The following is a 15,740-nucleotide window of genomic DNA, read 5'->3' as shown; positions in this document are numbered from 1 at the left end:
TCACCCCGCGGCTCACCTGGAGCCTGGGCGCTGGGGGTGGCGGGAGAACGGCGCCTACCGTGTCATCTCGAGGAGGCCCAGGCCCGGGATCCTGCTCGGGACCTCAGCGGCGCCGTCCCCAGGGAAACCGGGGTTTCCACTCGCCCTTTCAGCCCTCTCCCTTCCAAGGACCCAGATGTGTGTGGAGCCTTTTAGGACACATTGATTCAGCAACCAGAACACCGGTGGCTGCAGGCATCCTCTATACACAGGACATGTCCTGTGTTAAATGATCTTGTCCTGACTTTGGCAGGACACCCTAAATGCCTCATATTGAGCTTTTTCCAATCACACAAATTCGTGGTTAGAGCTATTTTTCTGCTCAGTAATTGGCACTTAAATAACTTAAATGTTAACACTGGTTGAAATGTGTATGTCTCATATCTCCACAAATAAAGATCTAGACAATCTCTTATGGTCTAATTTCTGTATTTTCGGTAGAGATGGGGTTTCAGCATGTTGGTCAGGTTAGTCTCGAACTCCTGACCTCGTGTTCCAGCCACCACGGCCTCCCAAAGTGCTGGGATTACAGGTGTGAGCCACCTCGCCCTGCCACCAATTACGTTTTTATATGTCAGCAAAGAACCGGACATGTACTGTTTATTACTACAAGTATAAATTATTAACTATGGCATCAAAAATACGAAATTTTTAGATGCATCTGAGGAAAAGTGTGAAAGATCTGCACAGTAAAAATTACAAAACATTGCTGAGAGAAATTACTAAGTATCTAAATAAGTGGGGAGATCTACCATGTCCATGGGTCAAAACACTAGTTGTCAATGCTCCAGAAATCAATCTTTATATTCATGCAAGCCCAATCAAACTCCAGGAGGTTGCTGGGTACAGTAGCTCACAGCTGTAATCCCAGCACTTTGGGAGGCCAAGGTAGGTGGATTATGAGGTCAAGAGATTTGAGGCCATCTTGGCCAACATGGTGAAACCCTGTCTCTACTAAAAATAAAAAAATTCGCCTGCTGTGGTGGCATGCGCCTGTAATTCCAGCTACTTGGGAGGCTGAGGCAGGAGAATCGCTTGACCCAGGAGGCAGAGGTTGTACTGAGCTGAGACGGTGCCACTGCACTCCAACCTGGCAACAGAGCGACTCAAAACAAAACAAAAACAAAACAAAAACATCCCTGGAGGTGTTTTGTAGAAATGGAAAAACTGATTCTAAAGTTCATATGGAAATGCAAAAGACCTCTAATGGCCAAAGCACTCTGACAAAGAACAAAGTTGGAGAGCTAACACTGTATGACTTCAACCCTTATTAGATAACTGCAGTAATTAGGGCAGTGCCTTAAAGGCATCAAGACAGACATACAGATCAATGGAACAGAAGAGAATCTAGAAATAGACCCACATATATATGGACATCTCATTCACAACAATGATACAAAGGCAATTTGGTGGAATAACTATTTCAAAAAATGGTGTTATAGGCCAGACATCAGTGGCACAGACATGTAGTGCCAGCTACTCAGGAGGCTGAGGCAGGAGGATCACTTGAGATCAGGAATTCAAGGGTACAGTACACTGTAATCATGCCGGTGAATAGCAATGCACTTCAGCAACATAGTGAGCCCCATCTCTTAAAAAAGAAAAAATGGCCGGGCGCGGTGGCTCAAGCCTGTAATCCCAGCACTTTGGGAGGCCGAGGCTGGTGGATCATGAGGTCAAGAGATCGAGACCATCCTGTCATCCCAGCTACTGAGGAGGCTGAGGCAGGAGAATCACTTGAAACTGAGAGGTAGAGGTTGCAGTGAGCAACCTCCAGAGTTGCACTATATTGCACCACTGCACTCAAGCCTGGGCAATGGAGTGAGACTCTGTTAGAAAAAAAAAACAAAAAAACAAAAAAACAAAAAAAAAACAGGCTGGGCGTAGTGGCTCACGCCTGTAATCCCAGCACTCTGGGAGGCCGAGGCGGGTGGATCACGAGGTCAAGAGATTGAGACCATCCTGGTCAACATGGTGAAACCCCGTCTCTACTAAAAATACAGAAAATCAGCTGGGCATGGTGGTACGTGCCTGTAATGCCAGCTACTCAGAAGGCTGAGGCAGGAGAATTGCCTGAACCCAGGAGGCGGATGTTGAGGTGAGCCGAGATGGCGCCATTGCACTCCAGCCTGGGTAACAAGAGTGAAACTCCATCTCAAAAAACAAAAAACAAAACAAAACAAACAAAAACTATAAAACTTCTAAAAGGAAAACAGGAAAAAAACATTGCAAATTTGGGTAAGTAAAATGTCTTAGATTTGACACTGAAACCATGATCCATTAAAAGAGCAGGCTAGGCACAGTGGCTCACGCCTGTAACTCCAGCACTTTGGGAGGTCAAGGCAGGAGGTTCGCTTGAGCCCAAGACTTCGAAGCCAGCCTGTGCAACATAGTGAGACCCCATCTCTATTGAAAAATAAATAAAGTAAATTGATAATTTGGATTTCATGCCTACTCATGTCTTCTGCTCTTTAAAAGACACTGTCATGACGTACACCTGTAATCCCAGCCACTCAGGAGGCTGAGGTGGGAGAATCACCTGAACCTGGGAGGCAGAGGTTGCAGTAAGCCAAGTCGGTGCCACTGCACTCCAGCCTGGACAACAGGAACACAAAGCAGCACATTATTCATTAGAAAAATACAAATTAAACCCACAATGGGATAGCATTTAACAATTAGAATAGCTAAAATATTGAAAACTGACATCAAGTGCAGGCACTCATGTATCGGAAGGACAATCCTCATACAATGCAAGTGGAAATGTACAATGGCACAACCTCTTTGGTAAAACAGTTTTGAAGATTCTCGAGAAGTAAAATAGGGCATCGTGGCGCACACCTGTAGTGCCAGCTACTTAGAGTGGGACGGGAGGGCTGAGGCAGGATATCCTGAGCCCAGGGGTTTGAGTCCAGTCTGGGCAACAAAGCAAGAACCACCTCACCTCTAAAAAACAGAAACGCAATAAAAGTGTAAACGTTTGATATACGCTAATCTACTGAATGACCTATCCATTGCACTCCTGGTATCCAGACAAATGAAAGCATATGTTCTTACAAAGACACGGACACAAATGTTCATAGCAGCTTTATTTGTAATAGCCCCAAACTGGAAACAACCCAAATGGCCTTCAATAGGTCAATGAATAAACAAATTATGGCACATCCATACAGTGGAATACTACTCAGCAATAAAAGAATGAACTATATATATGCAACAACATGTGTGAATCTCAAAGTAATTATGCCGAGTGAAAGACACCAGACCAAAAAATAAATGAAAATTAATCCATGTGACAGAAAGTAACCAGTGGTTGCCTGAGAAGGGCCAAGAGGAAGGGATTATGGAGGGGCACAAGCAAAGTTTTGGGGTGGTGGCTGTTTATCATCTTGACTGTGGTAACTGTTTCACTTGTATATTGATAAGCCAAAACTTATCAATAGGATTATAATAGGTAATATTTTTTCTCTCTTCTTTTGAGATGGAGTTTTGCTTTGTCACCCAGGCTAGAGTGCATTGGTGCGATCTCAGCTCACTGCAACCTCCACCTCCTGGGTTCAAGCCATTCTCCTGCCTCAGCCTCCCGAGTACAGGACTACAGGTGCGCACCACCACACCCAGCTCATTTTTTGTATTTTTAGTATAGATGGCGTTTCACCATATTAGCCAGGATAGTCTTGATCTCCTGACCTCATGATCCACCTGCCCCAGCCTCCCAAAGTGCTAGAATTACAGGCCTGAGCCACCACGCCCAGCCAATAATAGGTAATACTTTTATTATATATAGTTACTGTTTGAAGGGTTCTACAAGTATTAATGCATTTAATCCCCACCACACACACAAAAAAAATCTATGAGGTAAACTAACTGTCATCCTTATTTTACAGATAAGGAAACTAGTGCACGGTTAGCTGGCAGCTGGAGGGGATGCCAAAACCTAATACATTTACATATTCTCTCATTTCCACAGACAACAGCAATAATGATAGGTTCTTCCATGATCATAAAAAATAACTAGATGCAGTTGCAAGAAAAGCTTCCTGCTTTGAGGTCACTTGAAAGAGCAATGAGAAGAGTATATTTAAGACAAATGGTGCCTTACACCTGGCTCAGAGTGCATACATCCTGACTTTTGCAAAGGCGCAGACTACAACTCACTACTGAAGACAAACTGCAGAGTAAGTTGGGTGGGTGGACGCTGCACCTGAGGTAGGTCTCTGGAACTTTGCACCCTGCTAGGAATGTCTTCCGTGATGCATATGGCTCCACATGGACAGACCCCTCTGTTTTCGAATTTAGGAGACTTCTGATATATGGACTGTAATAGGGTATCCACATATCTCTTTTTATTGACTGGTTTACTCCTTGTGTACTGTTGCACATGTGAGAGAGGATGCACGGGAGAAAAAGGGTTCAGATCTAAAGGGTCTCAGATGCCTTCACTCTATACTTAGACTTCAGAGCATAGAATTGCAGGGGAAAATATTTTCCATCACAAGTCTGAAGGCATACACATTGCCTGTCATCTGACTTTCAAGGTTGCTGTTGAGAAATCTGATGCCATTTTCATTTCTGATCTTTTGTTTGCCTTCTCTAGAAACTCTTTAGGGTCTCATTTTTTTCTCCATGATCTTCTTCTTCACACTTGGTGTTTTCACAAGTCACATCAACTTTCCTTAATGTAAGTTTCCCCTGAATCCATCTTGCTGGCTACCCAGCATATCCTTTAAATCTGGAAACTTACATTTCCTTTTATGTTTCTGAGTTTGGGTTTTGTTTTGTTTTGTTTTTGTCTTCTTTTTTTTTTTTTTTTTTTTTTTTGAGATGGAGTTTCACTCTTGTTACCCAGGCTGGAGTGCAATGGCGCGATCTCGGCTCACCGCAACCTCCGCCTCCTGGGTTCAGGCAATTCTCCTGCCTCAGCCTCCTGAGTAGCTGGGATTACAGGCACGTGCCACCATGCCCAGCTAATTTTTTGTATTTTTAGTAGAGACAGGGTTTCACCATGTTGACCGGGATGGCCTCCATCTCTTGACCTCGTGATCCACCCGCCTCAGCCTCCCAAAGTGCTGGGATTACAGGCTCGAGCCACCGCGCCCGGCTTTGTCTTCTTTAATCATAAAGAGACTTCATGTTGGGGAAACGGGTTCAAAAAACTTGAGGAAGATTTCAGGATGGAAGCCACGCGTCTACCCAGGGAGGGCAGTGGGGACACTGGTAAAGAGCATGAAACTACAGGTACTGATCGACTTACGACCTATGCAACCTTACGACCATTCGACTTTATGACCACAATCGCTAGCCATGACTGCTCCGCATCTGGCAGTGCAAACGTTGCCCAGCTGGGCGTATGACAGTGTGGACCAGCTTCCGGCAGCACTACCACCTCCGCGTGCACTGTTTCAACTGTTATCCCAGACTCCGTACAGCAATTTGTGTTTTGCATCTTGGATATTTTTCATCAAACCCCTCCCAAGATGTCTACCAAGAGGAAATTGTCTTTGTCTACGCCTCAGCCTGCCAAGAAGGAAATAAAGGCCATCAATCTCAACACGAAAACGAAGGTAATTAAGCAGTACAAAGGAGGAAAGAAAGTGAATGTGATCATACGTGATATGAAGTTATCACACTCGACTGTGTCTATGATTTTGAAAGACAAAGAAAGAATTCGTGAAGCTGTGAAAGGTTCTGCACCCATGCGATCAACAGTTATAACAAAGCAACGAAGCGGGCCCATCCACAAAATGGAGAAATTGCTATATATTTGGATGGAAGATCAAATTCAAAAATGGACACCATTAAGTCTTTTTACTGTGCAGATGAAGGCCAGAAGTCTATTTCAGACTCTGAAGGAGCGTGCCGGAGAAGATTACAGTCAAGAATTTGTAGCAAGCACTGGCTGGTTCCAGAGATTCAAGAAAAGATTCCAAGTGCATAGTGTTCGAGTGACTGGAGAAGCAGCGAGTGCGGATGAGGAAGGAGCACGTAAGTTTGTTGATAGTCTGGATGAATTAATTACAGATGAGGGATATCTAGCAGAACATATTTTTAATGTTGATGAAACTGGATTACTTTGGAAATGGATGCCAGCACGCACTTATATTCACAAAGAGGCCAAAAGCATGCCGGGATTTAAAGCATTTAAGGATAGGCTAACTCTGCTGCTTGGCGGGAACATCACAGGGTTTAAGCTGAAGCTGTTCTTAATTTATCACTCAGACAACCGCATGTGGTCAAGAATGTAAACAAGCACACACTGCCCGTCTACTTTTGTTCTCAACGTAAAGCATGGATGACACAAGGATTGTTTGAAGACTGGTTTATGAACTGTTTTATTCCTCAAGTTCGAGAATATTGTTTGGAGAAAGATATTCCTTTCAAGATTTTATTGCTACTCAATAATGCGCCTAGACACCCACCGCATCTAGGCGATCTCCATCCAGATGTAAAATTTGTTTTTCTTCCGCCAAACACGACTCCACTCTTCCAGCCTATGGAGCAAGGTTCGATTGCTGCATTAAAGGCCAACTATCTCCAAACTACCTTCGCTCAAGCAATACCTGCTATAGATGCTGACTCAGAACTAACATTGCAAGATTTATGGAAACACTACAACATTTTGATGTGTACCAAGAATATCGCTACCGCCTGGGAGGCTGTGACGACACAGTGCATGAATGGCATCTGGAAAAATCATGTTAAGCGCTATGTTAATGATTTTGACAGATTTGACAGTGAACATGAACTTGAAACGATTCGGGAAAAAATAGAAAAATTCGCTAAAGACCTTTCTTTGGAGTGTGAAATGGAAGATGTCAAAGAGTTGCTAGACAAAGAATCCCGAGAACTTACAAATGAAGAGCTAATTGAACTGTAAGAAGAAAGAGTGATGGAAGAAGAAAGAAGAGAAGCAGAGAAAGAAGAGGAAAAGCCAGAAAGAAAGTTTACCACTAAGGGATTATCAGACGGATTATCTTTACTGAATAAACTTCTTATACATTTCAAAGCAATGGACCCAAACATCGAACGATTTGCAAGGACTGAACAGATGGCGCATGATGTGCTTCAACCATATCATGAAATTTATGAAGAAAGAAAGAAATATACAATTCAGACAAAGCTCACCATGTTTATGAACAAAACCAACTCCGGTAACACCAACTGCTGCCTGAGGTGACGACATCAATGATCTGCAGCCAAGCACCAGCAGCCAATAAAATGTTTATATATTTTGATATGTTTTGCAATTGGGAAAATGTTTTCTATGGTATTTTTTACACCTGTGTTTTGTATTTTTGTATGCATCTGTATTTTGTAACTTTGTATGTTTTGCAAATATTAAACCAGTTGTACTGGTAGTGCAGTGTTTTACTTAAACCTGACGAATGTAAAAATAAGAAACAAAATGGTGTAGAGATGATACAAATGGCATAAAATGAACAAAGAAAATTATGATATATAAAAAAGAAAATTATGGTAAAATATGACTTAAAGATTTTTATAACATCATTTCACAGTACTGTACATATAGCCTACTCAACTTACGACCAAATCGTGTTACGACCAGTCTGTCAGAAACAATCATGGTCATTAGGCGACCACTAGCTGTAAAGAGAAAACAGCTGGGCACGGTGGCTCCCGCCCGTAATCCCAGCACTTTGGGAGGCCAAGGTGGGTGGATCACAAGGTCAGATCAAGACCATCCTGGCCAACATGGTGAAACCTGATCTCTACTAAAATACAAAAAATTAGCCAGGCATGATGGTTCGAGCCTGCAGTCCCAGCTACTCAGGAGGCTGAGGAAGGGCAATCACTTGAACCTGGGAGAGGAGACGAAAGTTGCACTGAGCCAAGAATGCGCCACAGCACTCCAGCCTGGCGAAAGTGCAAGACACTGTCTCAAAAAAAAAAAAAAAAAAAAAAAAAAAGAGAAAAAAGGAGAGAGACAGTGTGCCTAACTATAGATAGCCCTATGCTTGGATACGTGTCTTCTGAGTGTGTAGTTTCTGATGCAGAATGAATCTTCCACACCAGCTGAAGGTTTTACCACACACTTTACACTCATAAGGTTTCTCACCAGTGTGAACTGGCTGGTGCTGAACCAGGGTTATTTTCTGATTGAACGCCTTCCCACACTCCTTACATTCAAAGGGCTTCTCCCCTGTGTGAATTCGCTGGTGCTGAGTCAAGGCTGTGTTTGAGCTTAATCGTTTTCCACACTCTTTACATTCATACGGCTTCTCCCCAGTGTGCATTCGCTGATGGACAGTGAAACTCGAGCTGCAACTGAAAGTTTTCCAACATTCATTACATTCGTAGAGCTTCTCCCCAGTGTGGAACTTCTGGTGCTGGAGGAAGACCGGGCTGCTACTGAAGGCCTTGCCGCACTCCTGACATTCATAGGGCTTTTCTCCAGTGTGGATTCTCTGATGCTGAATCAAGGCTGGGTCTGAACTTAAACCTTTTCCACATTCTTTACATTTAAATGGTTTCTTGCCAGTGTGAATTATCTGATGCTGAATAAGTAATGAATTATATCTGAAGTCTTTTCCACATTCTTTGCATTCAAAAGACCTTTCACCAGTGTGACATTTCTGATGTCGGTGGAAGTCTGCCTTTGGAATAAAATATCTGCCACATTTCCCACATTCGTAAACTATCTGACCACTAGGAACTGTCTTCTCCATAGTGGGTTGTGTGCTGACACTGATATTTTTTCCTAATTTCTCAAACTTCTCTCCATTCTTGACCACAGAGGCCTCATGGTGCCTGGCTGAGGTATCTGTGAAATGTCTCCTCTTTGACTTTGCCTTAATTATCCAGTGACCTTGGGGCTGCTCTCAGCCGCTCCCAAAGTTAAAGGGCGGGGAAACAGTCCCCAGCAGCCCCGCCACCGTCAGTCTGAAGGACTGTGTTTCTTTGGACATGTGCTCCTTTGGAGTTAATACTTCCTTCTCAGTTCTCGTCTCATCCCCATCACCAAAAAAAAATACAAGTGTCAGTCCCTGATCACACACACACACACACACACACACACACACACACACACACAATCTGTGCTGAAGAGGAAACAGAATCAAGTGGTTCTAATTTGCCCTGAGTATATGGATATTTCCTCATATGCTTACAAGATGGCTGCCTAAATCACAACACACCAGAGCCTCACGAGGGACAAGAAGACTCTAGGAGAGGGAGGCAGCAAGGCCAGGAGGCATTCCCACCAGCAGTGTGAAAACCCGAACCCTGCAAAGACTGTTCATGAGGGCAGAAAGACTAAGAGGAAAGTGAATGAGGTGGAGAAAGACAAACGTGGAGACTTAACAGATGGAAACCCCTGAGTGAGAGGCGGGCTGCCGAGATTAGAGAAGGGCCGGAGCAGCTCGGGCACTCCCGCAGTCCCACAGGCTGAGACTCCCTAAGAGATGCTTGTGAGGAGACACCACCCACGTCATCGTCGTGAAAACAGAGCTCATCTCTACCATCAGGCCGGCTCTAGGAAAGCAGCAGCTCCCAGGCAGTGGCTGAGGACGCCATGCCTGGCCACCACCACAGCATCCAGGAGAAAGGAAGGCTCGGAGGCTTGCCTTTAAAACCAAAGAGCACTGGACACACGAAGAATTCCTCCAAGAATGAACGTAGGTCCCAAAGAAGGCCCGGTAATGATGCTTGCCATTTTTCCTAAAAAGGTCCCATAGATTGTGCATTTGTTTAATACAACAATTTGAGATGTGAACTACTAAACTCACACGATCATAAGGGAAAACCAGAGAGAAATAGTCTCTCCACTATCAAAACCTTTTGCAGACTAATAAAATCTTCAGCCTGCATGCGTTCACACAAAATTGTTCAGAAAACATTTCTACTCAGATGACCTAGGGTACCGAGGTCACATCCAGAAAGGTTCAGCTTTCAATCAAGACCTGGACTGCATCAGTAACAGGCATTCTCTGCAGAAGAGCACAGAAAATTTTCACTGGCAGAGAAGGGGTGAAGCAGAATAAGAAAGATTTAAAAATATGGGCCAGGAGTGTTGGCTTACGCCTGTAATCCAAGCACTTTGGAGGCCAAGGCGGGTGGATCACCTGAGGTTGGGAGTTGAAGACCAGCCTGACCAACATGGTGAAACCCTGTCTTTAAAAACATAAATAAATTAAAATTAAAATTAAAAAAGAAAAAGATTTCAAAATATTCTATGTTGTTATATTTATTTATTTATTTTTGAGACAGAGTCTCACCATGTCACCCAGGCTGGAATGCAGTGGCGCAATCTCAGCTCACTGCAACCTCCACCTCCTGGTTCAAGGTATTCTCATGCCTCCATCTCCCGAGTAGCTGGGACTACAGGCTCACACCACCACACCCAGCTCATTTTTTATTTTCTTTCTTTTCCTTTTTCTTTTCCTTTTTTTTTTTTTTTTTTTTTTGAGGCAGATTCTCCCTGTCATCCAGGCTGGAGTACAGTGGTGCAATCTTGGCTCACTGCAACCTCTGCCTCCAGGGAACGTTCAAGTGATTCTCCCGTTTCTGGCTCCTGAGTAGCTGGGATTACAGGTGCCCACCACCACACCTGGCTAATTTTTTTTGAATTTTTAGTAAGGACAGGGTTTCACCCTGTTGGCCAGGCTGGTTTAAAACTCCTCACCTCAAGTGATTCACCTCCTTCAGCCTCCCAAAGTGTTAGGATTACAGGCCTGAGCCACTATGCCTGGTGAGATGAGTTTTTGCTGTGTTGCCCAGGCTAGTGTCAAACTCCTGGCCTTAAGTGATCCTCCCTCCTTGGCTTACTGAAGCACTGTGATTGCAGATGTGAGCCAGGAGACTCACACCTCCTGCATCCATTAAACATATTATAGCATATTTGTTAATTGGGACATGTACATGATATTCTGCCAACTGAAAAATGGAAATTTACAATAGAATATGCATATTATAATTTCTATGTGGACATATGTGTTCACCTGTGAAAAGAAAAAGTTCCTCTTCGAAGTTTCCCTTTTTGTTGAACAATAAATAATTAGTGTTACAAACAATAGTCTCTATTAAAAACTAACTTCCTTCAAGCTTCCTTGCTTTCTGCTAATAACTCTTTGTTAAGCCCTATGTAGCTGTTAAATACAGTGAGGGAAGAAGTACATTCTACGTCCTTGTACTTCAGCCAAGCTATTTGTTCTGGCCTATAGCCTGCTCAAACATGTTCAAACACGCCTGGGCATTTCCCACCTTACAGTCTATGTCTCTTCCTTACTTGGAAATGTTATTCTTCTTCTAGTTTTCTGTAAACAATCCCCTTCCTTTCTTTGTTATCCATCACACATTTACCTATTTAGGAAAGTTTTAAGTTTTTAGCCAATTGAGGTCAGTCTAGATCGTGCAGTCCAGCTCCAGCCAGTGCAGACAGGACACAGCAGTGAGGACCCAATGCATCAAGGACAAAAAACCTCTGCTTTCTTTGTTCAATGTGCTCTGGTGACAATCAGCCTTCTGACAACCATCCTTTCTGCAGAAAGTAAAATTGCCTTGCTGAGAAAAGTTGTCTGAGAGCTAGTTCTTTTCAGCACCAAGGAACAAGCATTTGTTTCTAACATCACCAAATATTAAAAGTGGTGGAATCCTGGCCTCGGTACTTTTCTAGGTAAGTTTTTTGCTCTAAGCACATATTTCTTTTATACTTAGAAAACAATTTTGTTTCTGTTAACTTAGGAAGCTTATTTTGCCAAGGTTGAGAATATGCCTGGGACGAAGCCTCAGTAAGTCCTGACGACAGGTGCCCCGGGTGGTCGGGCACAGCCTGGTTTCATACATTTTAGGGAGATGTGAGACATCAATCAATATATGTAAGAAGCACATTGGTTCAGTCTGGAAAGGTGGGACAACATGAAGCAAAGGCAGGAAGACTCCAAGTGGGGAGGGAGCCTCCTGGTCAGATAGGTGATACACAAAGGGTTACATTCTTTAGAGTTTCTGATGAGCCTTTCCAAAGGAGGCAGATCAAATATGCATCTATCTCTGAGAAGAGGAGTTGCTTTGAATAGAATGGAAGGCAGGTTTGCCCTAAGTGGTTCCCAGCTTGAATGGAAACCAATTCTTAAATGTAAAACCTGCTTACATAATCAAGAGATTAAAAACTGACAATCTATACAAGTGAGGTAGACACCTCTTCTGAGTTGTTTATAAAACAATTAAGCACCTTGTTTATGGAAAATGAGGTATCTGGAAAGTACAAGAAAATTGCTCTGCCCCCATCTCATAGCAGCCGTCAAAAGAACCTCCCTTCACAAAAACAGGCACAATTTGTCTTCAGATTTCTGCTGCCTATACATTTGACACTCATTATTTACACCTCTACAATCTAATGGATGTCACTGCTTCCGTAATTAACCAATTTGATAGTCACTGAAGAACAAATTACAATTGATGCTGACTACCTGCAAAAACAGGAAAAAAAAAAAAAAAGAAAAAAGAAAAAAAAAAAAAAACCCTAGCCCATTGAGATACTTACTTGATACACTGAAAACTACTGCTATAATTTGAGACTCTTACTGTTAGAAAGTCAGCATCAGGGCTGAGTGTGCTCATCAAAATACTTCAACCCTGTCCCCAACCACTGCAACCGTTACCAAGGTCATTTACTATCTCTGGAGTCTCATTTCTTTTTATACAAACCTGAAATGTAAAAATCTAACCTTTCAGTGCCCTGTGCTTAAATGTCAAATGGGGAGTAGTACCAGGAAAGTATATCTTTTTACTGTTATTAAAATCCAAGGTGTCTTTGTGGAGGCAGCAAAATGGAGTGGACTGAAATTTTTGGGCCAATTCAAATTTCCAATAACACCACAAATCCATTGAAAGAAATAAGTACAGTGGAAATAAAATGAAAATTTCAGTGGAAATGAAATCGTAACACTGGTTGCTGACTCATTTAAGAGAAAGGTATGAGCTAGCCACACAACTGGGTGTCATGTAATACAATTGTCAAATGGCCTGTGTCCCAGCTTCTTGGGAGGCTGAGGGAGGAGGATCACTTGAGCCCAGGAGTTCAAATTGTTAGGGCAATATAGCAAAACTTTATCTCTTAAAAACAAATTCTCAAATGTTTTCTTTATAAAATATATTAAATCATCAGGCTTTTTAAATGGTATGTTTAGATTAAGACAAGTTATGTAACTTCTTTCTGGACAGCCATGAAACATTATGACCGATACATATCACAGCAATGATAAAAGACCACGTTTTGCAAAGTACAGGCATACCTTGGAGACACTGCAGCTTTGCTTCCGGACAACTATAATAAAATGTTTTAACACAATAAAGGGAGTCACATCATTATTTTTATTTCCCAGTGCATATAAAAGTTATGTTATTCTATGCTATAGTCTCCTAAGTATGTAATAGCATTATGCCTAACAACATACACATTTAAAAATATTTTGTTGGTAAAAGATGCTAACAATAATCTAAGTCCTCAGTGAGTCTTTGTTGCTAGAAGAGGGTCTTGCCTCACCATTGATGGCTGCTGAATGACTGGTGTGGTGGTTGCTGAAGGCTGGTGTGGCTCCAGAGGTTTCTTAAAATGAGACAACAACGAAGGCTGCCACGTCAACTGACTTTTCCTTTCACGAAAGATTTATCGGTAGCATGTGATGCTGGGATAGCATTTTACCCACATTAGAGCTTTCTTCAGAATTGGAGTCAATCCTCTCAAACTCTGCTGCTGTTTTATCGACTAAGTTGAATAATATTCTACATCCTTTGTTGTCATTTCCACAATGGACACAGTACCTTCACCAGGAGTAGGCTCCATCTCAAGAAACCACTCTCTTGGCTGTTCCATTAGAAGCAACTGGTCATTCGTTCAACTTTTATTATGATATTGCAGCAATTCAGTCACATACTCAGATTCCACTTCTCATTCTAGTTCTCTTCCTATTTCTACCGTATCTGCAGTTACTTCCTCCACTGAAGTCTTGAACCCCTCAAAGTTGTCCATCAGGGTTGAGGTCAATGTCTTCCAAACGCCTGTTAATGTTGATATTTTGACCTTCTCCCATGAATCACAAATGTCCTTAATGGCATCTAGAATGATGAAACCTTTCCTGACCTTCTCCCATGAATCACAAATGTCCTTAATGGCATCTAGAATGATGAATCCTTTCCAGGAGGTTTTCAAGTTACTTTGTACAGAGGAATCACTATAGCAGCTGCAGCCCTACACAACGTATTCATGAAATAAGACCTGAAAGTCAAAATGACTCCTTGAGCCATGGAGTAATGGATCCCGTAGATTGGATATTGTTTAGCAGACACGAAAACATTAATCTCTTTGTACACCTCCAGCAGAACTCTTGGGTGACCAGATGCATTATCAATGAGCAGTAATATTTTGAGAGTTTCTTCTTTTTCATTTTTCTTTTTTTGAGACAGTCTCACTGTGTCACTCAGGCTGAAGTGCAGTGGTGCAACCTGAGTTCACTGCAACCTCTGCCTCCTAGGTTCAAGTGATTCTCCTGCCTCAGCATCCCAAGTAACTGGGATTACACGAGCACACCACTACACCTAGCCAATTTTTGTATTTTTACTAGAGACAGGATTTGCCGTATTGCTTAGGCTGGTCCTGAACTCCTGACCTCAAGTGATTCACCTGCCTTGGTCCCCTAAAGTGCTGGGATTACAGGCGTGAGCCACTGCACCTGGCAGAAATTTTTTCCGTAATATTTAATAGGTCTCAACAGTGGGCTTAAAATATTAAACCATGCTGTAAACAGATGTGCTGTCATCCAGGCTTTCATGTTCCATTTCTTGAGCACAGCCAGAGTGAATTAGCTTTTTTCCTTTTTTTTTTTTTTTAATTGTATTTTAGGTTTTGGGGTACATGTGAAGAACATGGAAGACTGTTGCATAGGTACACACACGACAGTGTGATTTGCTGCCTTCCTCCCCTTAACCTATATCTGGCATTTCTCCCCATGCTCTCTCCACCTCCCCACCCCCGTCCCTCCCCCTTCCCCCCCCCAACAGATCCCAGTGTGTAGTGCTCCCCTCCCAGTGTCCATGTGTTCTCATTGTTCAACACCTGCCTATGAGTGACAATATGCGGTATTTTTCTGCTCGTGTCAGTTTGCTGAGAATGATGGTTTCCAGGTTCATCCATGTCCCTATAAAGGACACAAACTCACCGTTTTTGATGGCTGCATAATATTCCATGGTGTATATGTGCCACATTTTTCCTGTCCAGTATATCATCAATAGGTATTTGGGTTGGTTCCAGGTCTTTGCTATTGTAAACAGTGCTGCAATGAACATTTGTGTGCAAGTATCGTTATAGGAGAACGATTTATAATCCTTTGGATATATACCCAGCAACTGGATTGCTGGGTCAAATGGAATTTCTACTTCTAGGTCCTTGAGGAATCGCCACACTGTCTTCCACAATGGTTGAACTAATTTACACTCCCACCAACAGTGTAAAAGTGTTCCTGTTTCTCCACATCCTCTCCAGCATCTGTTGTCTCCAGATTTTTTAATGATCGCCATTCTAACTAGCATGAGATGTGGTTTTGATTTGCATTTCTCTAATGACCAGTGATAATGAGCATTTTGTCATATGTTTGTGGGCCTCCTGTATGTCTTCTTTTGTAAAGTGTCTGTTAATATCTTTCACCCACTTTTGAATGGCCTTGAATTTAGCTTTCTTCCTAAATGCCCTA

At 42.6% G+C, this 15,740-nt stretch overlaps 1 protein-coding gene across 1 annotated transcript; it reads right to left on the bottom strand.

Moving 5' to 3' along the window:
* Positions 1 to 4,800: 4,800 nt before the first annotated feature.
* LOC101033284 (uncharacterized) lies at positions 4,801 to 15,019 on the bottom strand. Its single transcript, XM_074406072.1, has one exon. It carries the CDS (start codon positions 8,721 to 8,723, stop codon positions 8,007 to 8,009), a length of 717 nt encoding a protein of 238 aa, XP_074262173.1. The 5' UTR covers positions 8,724 to 15,019; the 3' UTR covers positions 4,801 to 8,006.
* Between the last annotated feature and the right edge of the window lie 721 nt (positions 15,020 to 15,740).

The sequence above is a fragment of the Saimiri boliviensis genome, chromosome 9 (assembly GCF_048565385.1).
Source record: "Saimiri boliviensis isolate mSaiBol1 chromosome 9, mSaiBol1.pri, whole genome shotgun sequence".
Classification (NCBI taxonomy): Eukaryota; Metazoa; Chordata; class Mammalia; order Primates; family Cebidae; genus Saimiri; species Saimiri boliviensis.
The sequence above is the reverse complement of the archived record's forward strand: the minus strand, read 5'-3'. Positions and strand labels throughout refer to the sequence as shown.